The sequence below is a fragment of the Somniosus microcephalus genome, chromosome 32, assembly GCF_052327205.1.
Source record: "Somniosus microcephalus isolate GS21.2 chromosome 32, FLI_Smic_1.0, whole genome shotgun sequence".
Lineage (NCBI taxonomy): Eukaryota > Metazoa > Chordata > Chondrichthyes > Squaliformes > Somniosidae > Somniosus > Somniosus microcephalus.
This window is the reverse complement of record NC_141018.1, coordinates 35,159,900-35,175,492: the sequence shown is the minus strand read 5'-3', so window position 1 is coordinate 35,175,492 and position 15,593 is coordinate 35,159,900. Positions and strand designations below refer to the sequence as shown.

Genomic DNA, 15,593 nt, shown 5'->3' with positions numbered 1-15,593 from the left:
GGCCTATATTCTCCAGACCACCAATGTTTCCTATCAGCTGCACGGCTGCGCAGCGCCCTGCCGCTCCCACGGAGCCGGCTCACCGGCTTTAGAATCGGAAAACCAGCGCACGTGCGGCATTTTGAATGGGCCGCGCAACCCCTTAAAGGGGCCACACGCCCAAATAAAAAATTAAAGGGAACATCGCCCACCACCCCTGTAACCGCTGACTTGCATTGACTCCCGGTCCGACAACGCCGCACACTTAACATTCTTATCCTTGTGTTCAAATCCCTCCATGGCCTCGCCCCCCCTCCCTATCCTCCAGCCCCCACAACTAATCTTCCCCCGAAGCTTATGCGGCCGAGTGGATACGCAGTGTCTCCGAGGTCCCGCGCAAGCCGCTCACCGCCTTTTGCATTGTAACCTCAGCCTTCTAAACTCACGGGAACACAAGCCACGGTTTGGGCAACCTGACCTCGTAATTTAACCCTTGAAGCCCTGGTAAGGGAACAGGTGACTCCCCCCACCTGGGGAATTCTCCACCCCAGAGGACTGTGGATGGTCAGTTGTTGCGTACGTTCATACGAACTAGGAGTAGGAGTCGGCCATTCGGCCCCTCGAGCCTGCTCCGCCATTCAATGAGATCATGGCTGATCTTCGACCTCAACTCCACCTTCCCGCACTACCCCCATATCCCTTGATTCTGTTAATATCCAAAAGTCTATCGATCTCTGTCTTAAATATACTCAACGACTGAGCCTCCACAGCCCTCTGGGGTAGAGAATTCCAAAGATTCACCGCCCTCTGAGTGAAGAAATTTCTCCTCATCTCAGTCCTAAATGGCCGACCCCTTATTCTGAGACTGTGACCCCTGGTTCTAGACTCCCCAGCCAGGGGAAACATCCTCCCTGCATCTACCCTGTCAATCCCTGTAAGAATTTTGTATGTTTCAATGAGATCACCTCTCATTCTTCTAAACTCCAGAGAATAGTCTAGTCTACTCAATCTCTCCTCATAGGACAATCCCCCCATCCCAGGAACCAGTCTGGTGAACCTTCGTTGCTCTCCCTCTATGGCAAGTATATCCTTCCTTAGGTAAGGAGACCAAAACTGTACACAATACTCCAGGTGTGGTCTCACCAGGGCCCTATATAATTGCAGTAAGACATCTTTACTCTTACACTCAAAACCTCTTGTAATAAAGGCCAACATACCATTTGCTTTCCTAATTGCTTGCTGTACCTGCATGTTAACTTTCAGTGATTCGTGTACAAGGGCCCCCAGGTCCCTCTGAACACCAACATTTCCCAATCTCTCATCATTTAAAAAATACTCTGCTTTTCTATTTTTCCTACCAAAGTGAATAACTTCACATTTCTCCATATTATATTCCATTTGCCATGTTCTTGCCCACTCACTTAGCCTGTCTATAGTCCCTTGAAGCCTCCTTGGGTCCTCCTCACAATTTATATTCCCACCCACCTTTGTATCATCTGCAAACTTGGATATATTATATTTGGTCCCCTCATCCAAATCATTGATAGAGATTGTGAATAGCTGAGGCCCAAGCACTGATCCTTGCGGTACCCCACTAGTTACAGCCTGCCAACCCGAAAATGACCCGTTTATTCCTACTCTCTGTTTTCTGTCTCCGTTAACCAATCCTCAATCCATGCTAGTATATTACCCCAAATCTAGAATATATGGAATTTTGGAAAATGACAACCAATGCATCCACTATCTCCATAGCCTCCTCTTTCAAACCCCTAGGATGTAGGCCATCAGGTCCAGGGGATTTATCGGCTATCAGTCCCATTAATTTCTCCAGCACTACTTTTTTACTAATACTAATTTCTTTCAGTTCCTCATTCTCGCTAGACCCTTAGTTCTCCACTACTTCCGGGAAGTTTTTTTGCGTCTTCTTCCGTGAAGACAGACACAACGGGCTGGATTTTCACTGAGAAGTCGGGTAGGAGGCGGGACTACAACTTTTGGGGTTGTAGTCCCGCCTCCATCGAGTTCTAGCCAACCCACGCGATTTTGACTTGATTGACCTTGTTGAGCCCGCCCAGCGGGCTCAGCAGGCCAATTAGGGGCCACCCGGCAACAGGTGACGTCACAGATTGACATTTCATCTGTCAAGACCCTTTGACAGATGAAATATCAGCGTTGCACAGCTGTTTGAAGCTGTCAAACACTGACAATCTGTACTCCAAGTTAATTCCTTCCTCTCAGGATGATTTAGAGATCTCCCAGGAACTGAATGCTGCAATTTTTGACAGCTCGCAGCCATTCTGCTTTCTGTGCCGGTGAGATGAGGGACTCCCGAGACCGGAAGGAAGGCTGTAAAGGTAAGTAAAACTTATTTAAACACTTCAGACACACCAAACACACTTACCTTTGCACTCATGCACACATCACTCACCTGAACACCGGACATCTCGACCCCTCCAAGTCCTTCATCCCGACGGTCCGCCTCCTCTAACTTGGCTTGGTTTGGAGCCATCGGGAATCCCACACTTCAACATTAAAAATAGGGATTAGGCTAAAAACTGCCTGTTAACTACCTGTTAACAGGCAGTTAATTGGCACTAATCCCCTTCCCGCCACGGGGAGGTGGGTCCCAGTGCGGGGCGGGTACCTGCCCCCTTTGAAACTGGCATGGAGACGGGTTGGGGGCGGGACCCCCGATTTTGGGATTTTAACCCCCTGCACGCCTCCAATCCCGCCTCCACGGCCCAATGAAAATCCTGCCCAAAGTATTTGTTTAATTTCTCTGCCATTTCCTTATTCCCCATTATAATTTCTCCTGTCTCAGCCTGTAAGGGACCCACATTTACTTTCGCTAATCTTTTCCTTTTTACATACCTATAGAAGACAGAGATCGATAGATTTTTGGATACTAAGGGAATCAAGTGACACGGAGATCGGACAGGAAAGTGGAACTGAGGTAGAAAAATCGGCCATGATCTTATTGAATGGCGGAGCAGGCTCAAAGGGCCGATTGTCCGACTCCTGCTCCTATTCCTTAAGTTCTTAAATGCTGAAGAAAGTTCAGCTGTACCATCTCCTGCAAAACAATAGCCTGGCCCACTTAAAACCCACCAGTTCCACAGAGCTGCTATTTTAGGTCCATGAACTAGATTAAGTGTGTTTGAAATGAGCACTCACCCATTCTGGAGCCGTGGCTGGGTGCCAACTCTCAAAATGGCCAACTGCAGAAGGCACAGAAATATTTGGAGTTCTTATTGTAATCTTCTCAAACCCTTCAGGGTAAATGTCACAGCGTACGGCTAATCGAACGCTACAAGGCAATGTTTTTTACTACATTACAACAGTGACTACACTCCAAGAAAATACCTAGTTGGCTGTGGAGCGCTTTGAGGCGTCCCGAGGTCATGAAAAGGCGCGCTATAAATACAAATTCTTCCTTTCTCTATTGCAATCTTGTCGAACCCTTTAGGTTAAGTAAGCACTGTTATAAATCTCATCATTCATCAAGAAACTACTCGTGAAATAACGCTGGATGGCCAGCTGGTGGCGCCGTCCAAGGAGTATAAATACTCGGGCGTCGGCCCCAACTTGCCAGGGACATTTTGTAAGACAAGGAACTAGTGAAGTACAACTAGACCTCCATGTTCTGAAACAAGTTGATTAAAGCCTTGCTTTATACTCAAACCAATTGCGTAGTGAGTTTTATTACATCAAGCACCACTGGTCAACGCCAATGGCTTGTAGGGATCTCGACTGGGGCACAGCCTGAATGAAACAAAGTCAGAGTGTGGGAGGGGGGGGGGCTTTATTAACTTTCTCCCCTCCTCTTTTCCCAGCTGGGGCACAGTTCCCCAGGGTCTCGGTTGCCCTCTGGTACCTCATCCATCCGACTGGCCATTCTTCAAGTGGGAGTCTCGGCAGCGTAGTTGACCTTGGAAGATATCATAACCGAGCCCGTCACACACACTTTCCTAGCCGGGGTGGGGGGGGGGGCTCACTGGACAACAACAACTTGCATTTATATAGCGCCTTTAACGTAGTAAAACGTCCCAAGGCGCTTCACAGGAGCGTAAATCAGACAAAATTTGCCATCGAGCTACATAAGGAGATATTAATATAGTAATCTTGGTCAAAGAGGTCGGTTTTAAGGAGCGTCTTTAAAGGAGGAGAGAGCGGCGGAGAGGTTTAGGGAGGGAATCCCAGAGCTCGGGGCCTCGGCAGCTGAAGGCACGGCCGCCAGTGGTGGAGCGAAGAGGCCTGAATTGCAGGAACGAGTCGGAACCCTGGCTGGTTTTTCACTGACCCAAATGCGGAGCCCGCCTGGGATAATCTAACTCAGCACAAACCAGCATCTCAAGCTGAGCTTTTCTGCTCAGGTATTGCTGTATTTACCCAAAGGACCATCAGTGAGCAGGGGCAGCGGTTCACCTCGACAATAAACATTATCTTTTCAATAAATGACATCATTCCGCCCCCCCCCCCACTTACTCTTGAGGGTTCTCAACCTTTTCTTATTCTTCCAGTCACTGTGCTCGCTTATTTAGGCCATTCTGGGTTGCCATGACATCTCCACCACTGTGAATTATGGGTAAGTTATGTAAGTATTTAGTACTTGTCTGCAATCACCTTAGAGAATGGAGTCAGGTTTCCATAGCAACTGTGAGCTCACAAGGAGACCTCAGCATTATTCAGACTGAGGCCTCCTGTCCAACTGGACCATTGCAGGCGTCAAATGAAGAATAGGCGGCATAATGAGGGGAATTACCTTAATACTCGGATTAGGAGCCCAGTTTTTAACAGGCACCATTTTCTCACTGGGAGAGTGAAAGCTGAGTGGTTCTGATGGCAGTCTAACCAGATACCAGTAACCCCAGGTGTCACTCAGGACTGCAGCAATGCCTTGTCCATGCAATACGCTGTCAGGCAGGGCAGCCAGCAGATACACATTTCTATATATAATGGACTGATCTCCCCCATCCATTCCCCCCCCCCCACACACCCCGCTTTGGAACACCCTGAGGTCGCACATTTGCGCACAGCAAGCTCCCACAAACAGCAATGAGGCAAATGACCAGATAATCTGTGTTTACTGGTGTAGGTTGAGGGATGAATAGTGGCCCCAGGACACCGGGGGGAGAACTCCCCCTGCTCTTCTTCGAAATATTGGCACCTGAGAGGGCAGACGGGGCCTCGGTTTAACGTCTCATCCGAAAGACAGCACCCCCGACTGTGCAGCACTCCCTCAATACTGCCCCTCCGACAGTGCGGTGCTCCCTCAGCACTGCCCCTCCGACAGTGCGGTGCTCCCTCAGTACTGCCCCTCCGACAGTGCAGCGCTGCATCAGTACTGCCCCTCCGACAGTGCGGCGCTCCCTCAGTACTGCCCCTCCGACAGTGCAGCGCTGCATCAGTACTGCCCCTCCGACAGTGCAGTGCTCCCTCAGTACTGACCCTCCGACAGTGCGGCGCTCCCTCAGTACTGACCCTCCGACAGTGCAGTGCTCCCTCAGTACTGACCCTCCGACAGTGCGGCGCTCCCTCAGTACTGACCCTCCGACAGTGCAGCGCTCCCTCAGCACTGCACTGGGAGTGTCAGTTTAGATTATGTGCTCAAGGCCCTGGAGTGTGGCTCGAACCCACAACCTTCTGACTCAGAAGCCAGAGTACTGCTCGCTCACTACATGTTTCTGGCCAGTGGCTTACAAGGCTGACCGATCAAACCGAGGAAATGGCAGAACAATTGGCGAGCCAAAAATTCCGTTTTGGAAAAATCTTCCCCCACCAAGGTCACCTTGTCTCTGCTGCCTTGTGTTGTAGCATCTGTCCCAGGGAGAGAGACACGAGACAGATGCTTCAACACACAAATTAGATAATGGTCTAGTTCTTGGGAGTTGAGTCCTGGGGCCACCCATCAATCAAACCCATCTGCTGCAGTTGGACGAGTTTCACCGTCGTCTTCATCACCTCTCGGCTAGACTGGGAGGTGGACCTCCACCATCTATGCCATCTAGGCAGGAGGACAAGAATGACAGGAGTTGGGCTCATCTGATTAAGTGGCACCCCCTGCTGGGCAAGGGTGGAGGAACAGTGGCTGTTCCGATGGCGTGTTCTCCTGCCCGGAATCGAGGAGCATGCATGGTGCGATCTGATCTACAAAAGAGGAGAACTTCGAAATCCTGAGATAACTTTCTATCAAAATCATGCACCTGTGTAGTAGATCTGAGGAGGGGAGCTTATCACGCTCTCCAATCACTATAGTCATTGTACTTCCTTGAGTATAGAAGATTAAGGGGTGACCTAATTGAGGTGTTTAAGATGATTAAAGGATTCGATAGGGTAGAGATAGAGAGAAACTATTTCCCCTGGTGGGGGGGAGTCCAGAACAAGGGGGCGTGACCTTAAAATTAGAGCCAGGTCGTTCAGGGGTGATGTCAGGAAGCACTTCTTCACACAAAGGGTGGTGGAAATCTGGAACTCTCTCCCCCCAAAAAAGCCTGTTGAGGCCGGGGGTCAACTGAGAATTTCAAAACTGAGATTGATAGATTTTTGTTGGGAAAGGATATTAAGGGCTACGGAACCAAGGCGGGCAGATAGAGTTAAGATACAGACCAGCCGCGATCTACAGGAAACTCTCGATTTACCGGCACCTAAATAACCGGAAATCTCTGTTAACCGGCAAAATTCAGGAGTAGGTTCAGGTCAGTTTTACTTCATATTAGTGGCAGTTCCTGGATCTGTGGCTGTGTAACTGGGGCTCGTGCACTTGACAGGGACACTTGGTCTGTGGCCGGAGTTCCTGCACATGTTGCTAAGCAACAGGGAAGCCTGGATTTGTTGTTGTGTACGGAGCTCTCGTGCCTTTTAAACTATACCTCTGTAATCCGGACTTTTTGATAAACCGGCACCACGCCGGTCCCGGATAATAAAGAGTTTCCTGTAATTGAATGGCGGAACAGGCTCGAGGGGCTGAGTGGCCTCCTCCCATTCCTATGACAGACTTAACGGGACACGATAGCTTTCTGGCAAGCACTGGCTGGACTGTTGTGTTTTTGAACACGTGGCAAGAAATCAGCCTGCGATTCCCCGACTTCAGACAGCAGAAAGCCCGTTGTACGTTTTGCTAAGGAGCCATTTTCCCGCCCCCCCCCCCCCCGGCTCTCTTTTTCCAAAGGCAGGAGACAGATTCCCAGTGCAGGCTGCCCTCCGCTCGGTCCTTTAAGGCCTCGCTGGTCTTTGCTTCCTTTCGCTGGAGGCGTCACTGGCCAGGGGCCAGAGCTTAGAGCCAGAGGCCCGACCAGCCCGCACTGTGCACTGAAACGTTGCTGCCTCCGTAACCCGGCAACATCCATGATCTCATCCTCCAGCCGTCTGCAGCAGCAGCTTCCCCAGACGCTGTTCGAATACTGCAGATAGTTGAAGTGCCGACACTTTGTACAAACAAAACAGTTTCGCCCTCCTTAAAGTGACAGTCGCCCCCCCCCCCCCCATTCTTGCTCAGTGAAAGAGGTGAGGCTCCGTGGTGCAGGGCTAGTGGTCGCCAACCTTCCAGGACTGCCCCGGAGTCTCCGGGGATTAAAGATCAATCTCCCGGACACGGCTGCGAGCAAAAAACCCGGGAGAAAAATTCAGAGGGGCGTTAAAATAAGTTGGGTGTTTTTTCTCCGTTTGTTAGTTGTAAAAATATTGGACACGGCTGTTTGACCGGGCGGGGCGGTCGGAGGTCATGTGATGAAAGCTCCAGGAATAGGTCCAACCACAGTTGACAACCCGATGCAGGACACAGCCAACATTGAAGGGGGGAGGGGCGGAGCGTAAATGAGTTAACATCAACAAGCAGCGGTTAATGGAGCCTTACTTAGGCTTTTAAAGCCTGTCGATGATGGGAAGAGTGAGGGAGGTGAGACGTTCCACAGATCCGAGGTACGGGGAAAGTGTGAGTCAGAACAGGAGACCACGCCATGCGTCTGGATTTGAACACAGCGAGGCTGCGGAGAGTTGAAGAATATGAAGGTCAGAATAACTGGTGCTCAGGGGGACCAAAAGAGGAAGGTTGAGAAGAGTGATGCTATATTGTACTGATAACAGACGAAAAGGGAAGGAGGGAGGGAGAGAGAGAGTTACTCTCCCCCTTTAAGGTCCTCTTTAAAACCCACCTCTCTCAAAAGCCCCTCCTAGTATCTCCTTCTTTGTCTCGGCGGCCATTTATCTCTGATTGTGACTTTGTGAAGCGCCTTGAGACATTTTTCTACGTTAAAGGTGCTATTTAAATGCAAGTTGTTGTTAAATAAATTCAAGTTGTTGCATGAGGGCAAGTTGTTGTTGCATGAAGGCAAGTTGTTGTTGTATGAAGGCAAGTTGTTATTGTATGAAGGCAAGTTGTTGTATGAAGGTAAGTTGTTGTTGTATGAAGGCAAGTTGTTATGAAGGCAAGTTGTTGTTGTGGTATGAAGGCAAGTTGTTGTTCTATGAAGGTAAGTTGCTGTTGTATGAAGGTAAGTTGTTGTTGTATGAAGGCAAGTTGTTGTTGTATGAAGGCAAGTTGTTGTGGATCAGCCCCCTGACTGGCTTTCTCTCTGATCGTGGCCCCAGCATTTTTGAGCTACAGAGGGTAACGATGCTCTTGATCATTATCTAGTGACTCCAGTGTAGGAAAGACCGTGGGTTGCGGACATCAGGCGGTGCCCTGCACAGTCGAATAGCCTAGACTTACACACGGAGAACACCCATTTGTACCGGAGGGCAGTGGAAATATGCGAAGGAGAGGGGCGGGGGGGGGGGGGGTGAACTATCAAAAGGAATCATGAGAACGTCTCTATCCATCTCTGTATCGCTTCAAACATTCTAGGGGTGAAATCTGCCTTGGGCAGTATCGCGATGAGTGCGATGGAGAATTGACAGTCCGTTTTGCACTCTTTTCCAAAAGATAAATTAGCGCAGGTGAGGCTGGTCAGCTGCCAAAGTGGTCCATGAAAAAACAGCTTGCTTATTAGTTGGGGGTCTGCAGCATTGTTTCACGCTGGGCCCAGTCGGAGTGAAAGAAGATGGTTTAACCCTGTCACAAGTCTAAATACTTCCTCCCTGGCCAGCGTTACATGGAGTTTACAGCACAGAAACAGGCCATTTGGCCCAACTGGTCCGTGCCGGTGTTTATGCTCCACACGAGCCTCCTCCCACCCCTCTTCATCTCACCCCATCAGCATAACCCTCTATTCCCTTCTCCCTCGTGTTTATCCAGCTTCCCCTTAAATGCCTCTATACTATTCGCCTCAACCACTCCCTGTGGTAGCGAGTTCCACATTCTCACCACTCTCTGGGTAAAGAAGTTTCACCTGAATTCCCTATTGGATTTATCAGTGACTATCTTATATTCATTGCCCCCGAGTTTTGGATTCCTCCCACGAGCGGAAACATCTTCTCTACGTCATAGAGTTTTACAGCACAGAAAGAGGCGCTTCGGCCCATCGTGTCTGCGCTGTCCATCAAGCCCTGTCTAATCTAATCCCATTTTCCTGCATTTGGTCCATAGCCTTGTATGCAATGGCATTTCAAGTGCTCATCCAAATGCTTCTTGAATGTTGTGAGGGTTCCTGCCTCTACCATCCTTTCAGGCAGTGAGTTCCAGGCTCCAACCACCCTCTGGGTGAAAAAGTTCCTCCTCAAATCCCCTCTAAACCTCCTGCCCCTTACCTTGGATCTATGCACCCTTGTTATTGACCCCCCTACTAAGGGGAAAAGTTCCTCTTTGTCTACCCTATCTATGCCCCTCATCATTTTGTACACCTCAATCAAGTCCCCCCTCAGCCTTCTTTGCTCCAAGGAAAACAACTCCAGCCTGTTTAGTCTTTCTTCATAGCGGAGGCGCTCCATCCCAGGTAACATCCTGGTGAATCTTCTCTGCACCCTCTCCAAAGCAATCACATCCTTCCTATAGTGAGGCGACCAGAACTGCACACAGTACTCCAGCTGTGGCCTTACCAGCGTTTTCTACAGCTCCATCATAACCTCCCTGCTCTTATATTCTATGCCTCGGCTAATGAAGGCAAGTATCCCATATGCCTTTTTAACCACCTTATCTACCTGATCCGCTGCCTTCAGGGATCTATGTACATGTACACCAAGGTCCCTCTGACCCTCTGTGCTTCCTAGGGCCCTACCACTCATTGTGTATTCCCTTGCCTTATTTGTCCGTCCAAAATGCATCACCTCGCACTTTTCAGGGTTAAATTCCATTTGCCACTTTTCCGCCCATCTGACCAACCCGTTTATATCGTCCTGTAGCCGGAGGCTTTCCTCCTCGCAATTTACCACCCCACCAATTTTCATGTCATCTGCAAACTTACTGATCATACCTTTTACATTCTCATCCAAATCATTTATGTAGATCGCAAACAGCAAGGGACCCAGCACCGATCCCTGAGGTACCCCACTGGACACAGGCTTCCAGTCACAAAAGCAACCTTCGACCATCACCCTCTGCCTCCTGCCACTCAGCCAGTTTAGGATCCAACGTGCCAAGGCACCCTGGATCCCATGGGCTCTTACCTTCTTGACCAGTCTCCTATGCGGGACTTTGTCAAAAGCCTTACTGAAGTCCATGTATACCACATCCACAGCATTTCCCTCATCCACACACCTAGTCACCCCCTCGAAAAATTCAATCAGATTGGTCAGACATGATTTACCCTTGACAAAGCCATGCTGACTATCCCCGATTAATCCTTGCCTCTCCAAGTGGAGACTAATTTTGTCCCTCAGAATTTTTTCCAATAATTTCCCTACCACAGATGTTAGGCTCACTGGCCTGTAATTCCCTGGTTTATCCCTGCTACCCTTCTTGAATAATGGTACTACGTTAGCTGTTCTCCAGTCCTCTGGTACATCCCCTGTGGCCAGAGAGGTTCTGAAAATTTGTGTCAGAGCCCCTGCAATCTCCTCCTTTGCCTCACACAACAGCCTGGGATACATCTCGTCCGGGCCTGGGGATTTATCCACTTTTTGGCCTGCTAAAACCGCTAGTACCTCCTCCCTCTCGATGCTAATATGTTCAAGTATATCACAGTCCCCTTGCCCGATTTCTATGTCTACATCGTCTTCCTCCATAGTGAACACAGATGCAAAAAATTCATTTAAAACCCCGCCTACATCATCTGGCTCTACACACAGATTGCCACTTTGGTCCCTAATGGGCCCTACCCTTTCCCTGGTTATCCTCTTGCCCTTAATATACTTATAAAACATCTTAGGATTTTCCTTTATTTTGCTCGCCAGTGTTATTTCATGGCCCCTCCTCGCTCTCCTAATTTCTTTTTTAAATATGCCCCTGCACTTTTTATACTCCTCTAGGGCTTCCTCCGTCTTTAGTCTTTTGTAACTGCCAAAAGCCCCCCTTTTTTTCCTAATGCATTTTTGTATATCCCTTGTCATCCAAGGTTCCCTTTGCTTGTTGGTACCACCCTTGACCTTTACGGGAACATGTTGGCGTTGTACTCTCTCTATTTCCCTTCTGAAAGTCTCCCACTGCTTTGATGTGGATTTTCCTATAAGTAGCTGCTCCCAGTCCACTTTGGCCAGATCCTGCCTTATCATATTAAAATCGGCCTTCCCCCAATTTAGAACCCTTATTTCCGGGCCGTCTTTGTCTTTTTCCATGACCACCTTAAATCTCACCGAATTATGGTCACTGTCGCCAAAATGCTCTCCTACTGACACTTCCACCACTTGCCCGGCTACATTCCCTAGAATTAGGTCCAGTACCGCCCCCTCTCTTGTAGGACTTTCTACACGCTGGCTCAAAAAGCTCTCCTGGATGCACTTTAAGAATTCTGCACCCTCTAAGCCTTTCACACTCTGACTATCCCAATTAATATTGGGGAAGTTGAAATCCCCCACTATTATTACCCTATTATTTTCGCACTTCTCTGAGATTTGCCTACATATCTGTTCCTCTATCTCCCCGACTGTTTGGGGGCCTATAGTACACTCCCAGCAAAGTGCTTGCCCCCTTTTTGTTTTTAAGTTCTATCCATATGGCCTCATTAGAGGAACCCGCTAATATATCATCCCTCCTTACAGCAGTAATTGACTCCTTAATTAATATTGCAACACCCCCTCCCCTTTTACACCCCCCTCTGTCTCGCCTGAAGATTCTATACCCCGGAATATTGAGCTGCCAGTCCTGACCCTCCCTCAACCATGTCTCCGTGATAGCAACAATATCGTACTCCCATGTGTTCAACAACAACTTCAGTTCATCCACCTTATTTGCAAGACTCCTTGCATTAAAATAAATGCCTTCCAGCCTTGCCATATTCCCTTTTGCCTTCACATATTTGCTCTGCCTTCCCAGCTGACTTGTTTTTTCCTCCGTATTTGGCTGTAATTCACCCCGTACTATAGCTCCACTCTGTATCCCATCCCCCTGCCAAGTTAGTTTAAACCCCCCCCCAACAGTGCTAGCAAACCTCCCCGCAAGGATATTGGTCCCCCTCTGGTTCAGGTGTAAACTGTCCGACTTGTACAAGTCCCACCTTTCCCAGAAGCAGACCCAGTGATCCAGGAAACTAAAGCCCTCCCCCCTGCACCAACTCTTTAGCCACGCATTCATCTGTTCTATCTTCCTATTCTTATACTCACTGGCACGTGGCACCGGGAGTAATCCAGAGATTACAACCTTTGAGGTCCTGCTCTTTAATCTTCTACCTAGCTCCCTAAATTCTTGCTGCAGGACCTCATCCCTCTTTTTACCTATGTCGTTGGTACCAATGTGGACCACGACCTCTGGCTGTTCGCCCTCCCCCTCCAGAATGCCCTGCAGCCGCTCAGTGACATCCTTGACCCTGGCACCAGGGAGGCAACAAACCATCCTGGATTCACGTCTACGGCCACAGAAACGCCTATCTGTTCCCCTTACTATAGAATCCCCTACCACTATTGCTCTCCCACTCTTTTTCCTCCCTTCCTGGGCAGCAGGAGCACCCCCAGTGCCAGGAAGTTGGCTACTGCTGCCTTCCTCTGGTAAGTCATCCCCCTCAACAGTATCCAAAGCGGTATACCTGGTTGAAAGGGGGATGGCCACAGGGGTCCCCTGCACTACCTGCCTGCTTCTATTGTTCCGCCTGGTGGTCACCCATTTCCCTTCTGCCTGTGCAGCCCTACCCTGCGGTGTGACCAACTCACTGTACGAGTAATTCGCGACCCTCTCAGCATCGTGAATGCTCCACAACCCATCCACCCGCAGCTCCAGCGCCGCAAGACGGCCCGTTAGTAGCTGCAGCTGGATGTATTTCTGGCACACGTGTTGGTCAGGGACACTGGCAGCGTCCCTGAATTCCCACATAGAGCAAGAGGAGCACATCACGGGGCTGGGCTCTCCTGGCATGGCCTACCCCTTTAATCAATTTAAGTTAACTTAGTTCAATACCACCAGTAAAGTAAGCCTTACCTAGTCTCTGGAGCCCTTTGTAGGCCCGCTCTGCCGCTGAAGCACCCGCCGAAGCTCTGAGGCCTTGCCTCACCTAACTCCCTGACTCACCCAACTCTCAGCACTCTGTTGAAAATCGCACGTCTAACCCATCGAACCCCTTCATGAATTTAAAGACCTCTGTTAGGCCACCCCTCAGCCTTTTCTAAAAGAGCCCCAGCCTCTTCAGTCTTTCCTGATAGCTATAACCTCTCGGTTCTGCTATCATCCTTGTAAATCTTTTTAGCACCTGCCTCTGTATCCTTTGTGAGATATGGAGACCAGAACTGTGCTCGGTGCTCCGAGTGGGGTCTGACCGAGGTTCTGCACCAGTTTAACATCACTTCTCTGATTTTCCCTATCCCTCGAGAAATGAACCCCAGCAGTCGGTTTGCTTTTTTTTTATGGATTGCCTCACGCCTTCGAAGGGCATGGCTGGCAGGCTGTGGTCGCTGACCCCCTTTACATGGAATCGCCTTAAGGATTAAACTGGCTTCCAAGTTCATCCGTGGCTGCTCAGACGTGTGAAACAAGGCGTCTAATTATCACTTTGCGATGTCACGTCTGAACAATTCTGCTAATTATTGGGAGAGAATCCTGAAAAATAGAATACAGAGCGGCTCCGCTCGCAAATCGAATAATTAGACAATTTCATGGCAATTAAGCCACGAGGAGATGTGGGTATTACCAGGCAAGGATCCCAGTCCACCAGCTGAATTGTTTGTGGCCGAAATTTTCCCAGAAATATATGTTAAATGGGAGATTTTTTTTCTTTCTTTCTTCCAGCATGCTTCGCTATGATGTGCCGTCGATTCAGCATATCTTCAGCAAGAAATAGTCTATTGTGCTGTGGAGATTATTAATTATACACCCTCCCCATAGCATCAGCCGGGGCTCAGTGGGCAGCTCTCTCTCTCGCCTCCGTAGTCATGAAGGTTGTGGGTTCAAGTCCCACTCCAGAGACTTGAGCCCATAGTGCAGTGCTGAGGGAGTGCTGCAGTGTCGGAGGTGCCGTCTTTCGGGTGAGACGTTAAACCGAGGCCCCGTCTGCTCTCTCAGGTGGACGTAAAAGATCCCGCGGCACGATTTCGAAGAAGAGCAGGGGAATTCTCCCCGGTGTCCTGGGGCCAATATTTATCCCTCAACCAACATCACTAAAAATAGATTAACTGGTCATTGTCACATTGTTGTTTGTGGGAGCTTGCTGTGCGCAAATTGGCTGCCACGTTTCCTAGATTACAACAGTGACGACACTTCAAAAAGTACTTAATTGGCTGTAAAGCACTTTGGGACGACCCGAGGTTGCAAAAGGGCGCGATAGAAATGCACATCTTTTAGGGACATAAGAAATAGGAGCAGGAGGAGGCCATTCGGCCCCTTGAGCCTGCTCCGCCGTTCAATGAGATCACTGCTGATTTTCGACCTCAGCTCCACCTTCCCGCACTATCCCCATATCCCTTTCTATTTATCTCATTGCTGTGCGCAACTTGTCTGCCACGCTTGGCAACATTACAACAGTGACTTCACTTTGAGAAGGTAATTAATTGATTGTGAAGCACTTTACAATGTCCTGAGGCTGTGAAATGCTCTGTATAAAGGGAAGCTCTTTGATTCATTGGGAAGTGCATCGCCCATTGCCATGCTAAACCTAAAGCTAAAAGGTGCTGCATTTCTCCCTCAGTCTTCATTCCCTCTCTCGAGCTACAGGCTTTAACCAACCAAGCTTGGCGTCTTCTAATCACCACTTCCTAATTCACCGCACCCACTCTCTCCAACCTCGCTGCTGTATTGCACTGTGGGTCTTCACCTAGGCTTCTCAATTTAAAAAAATATTCAAAATTTACATCAACATTTTTTAATTTATCGGTCTTTCAGGTAGAGAAAGATCCCAGATCTGACCCCCTCTCCCAGGCTGGACTCGAGCCAGACTGACCCCCTCTCCCAGGCTGGACTCGAGCCAGACTGACCCCCTCTCCCAGGCTGGACCTGAGCCAGACTGACCCCCCTCTCCCAGGCTGGACCTGAGCCAGACTGACCCCCTCTCCCAGGCTGGACCTGAGCCAGACTGACCCCTCTCCCAGGCTGGACTCGAGCCAGACTGACCCCCTCTCCCAGGCTGGACCTGAGCCAGACTGACCCCCTCTCCCAGGCTGGACCT

The 15,593-nt window shown here is 49.5% G+C and overlaps 2 protein-coding genes across 2 annotated transcripts in view; one reads left to right on the top strand and one right to left on the bottom strand.

Annotated features, from left to right (window-relative positions):
- LOC147097413 (microtubule-associated protein 1A-like) overlaps positions 1 to 15,593 on the bottom strand; it is a 165,314-nt gene that overhangs the window by 116,189 nt on the left and 33,532 nt on the right. The window lies entirely within an intron of this gene.
- Positions 7,509 to 15,593, top strand: part of LOC147097412 (TP53-binding protein 1-like) — a 97,827-nt gene continuing 89,742 nt past the window's right edge. Inside the window, exon 1 of the mRNA XM_085972373.1 lies at positions 7,509 to 7,986. Within this exon, the coding sequence (XP_085828499.1) occupies positions 7,935 to 7,986 (52 nt within the window). The 5' untranslated portion in view covers positions 7,509 to 7,934. The remainder of the gene's footprint in view (positions 7,987 to 15,593) is intronic.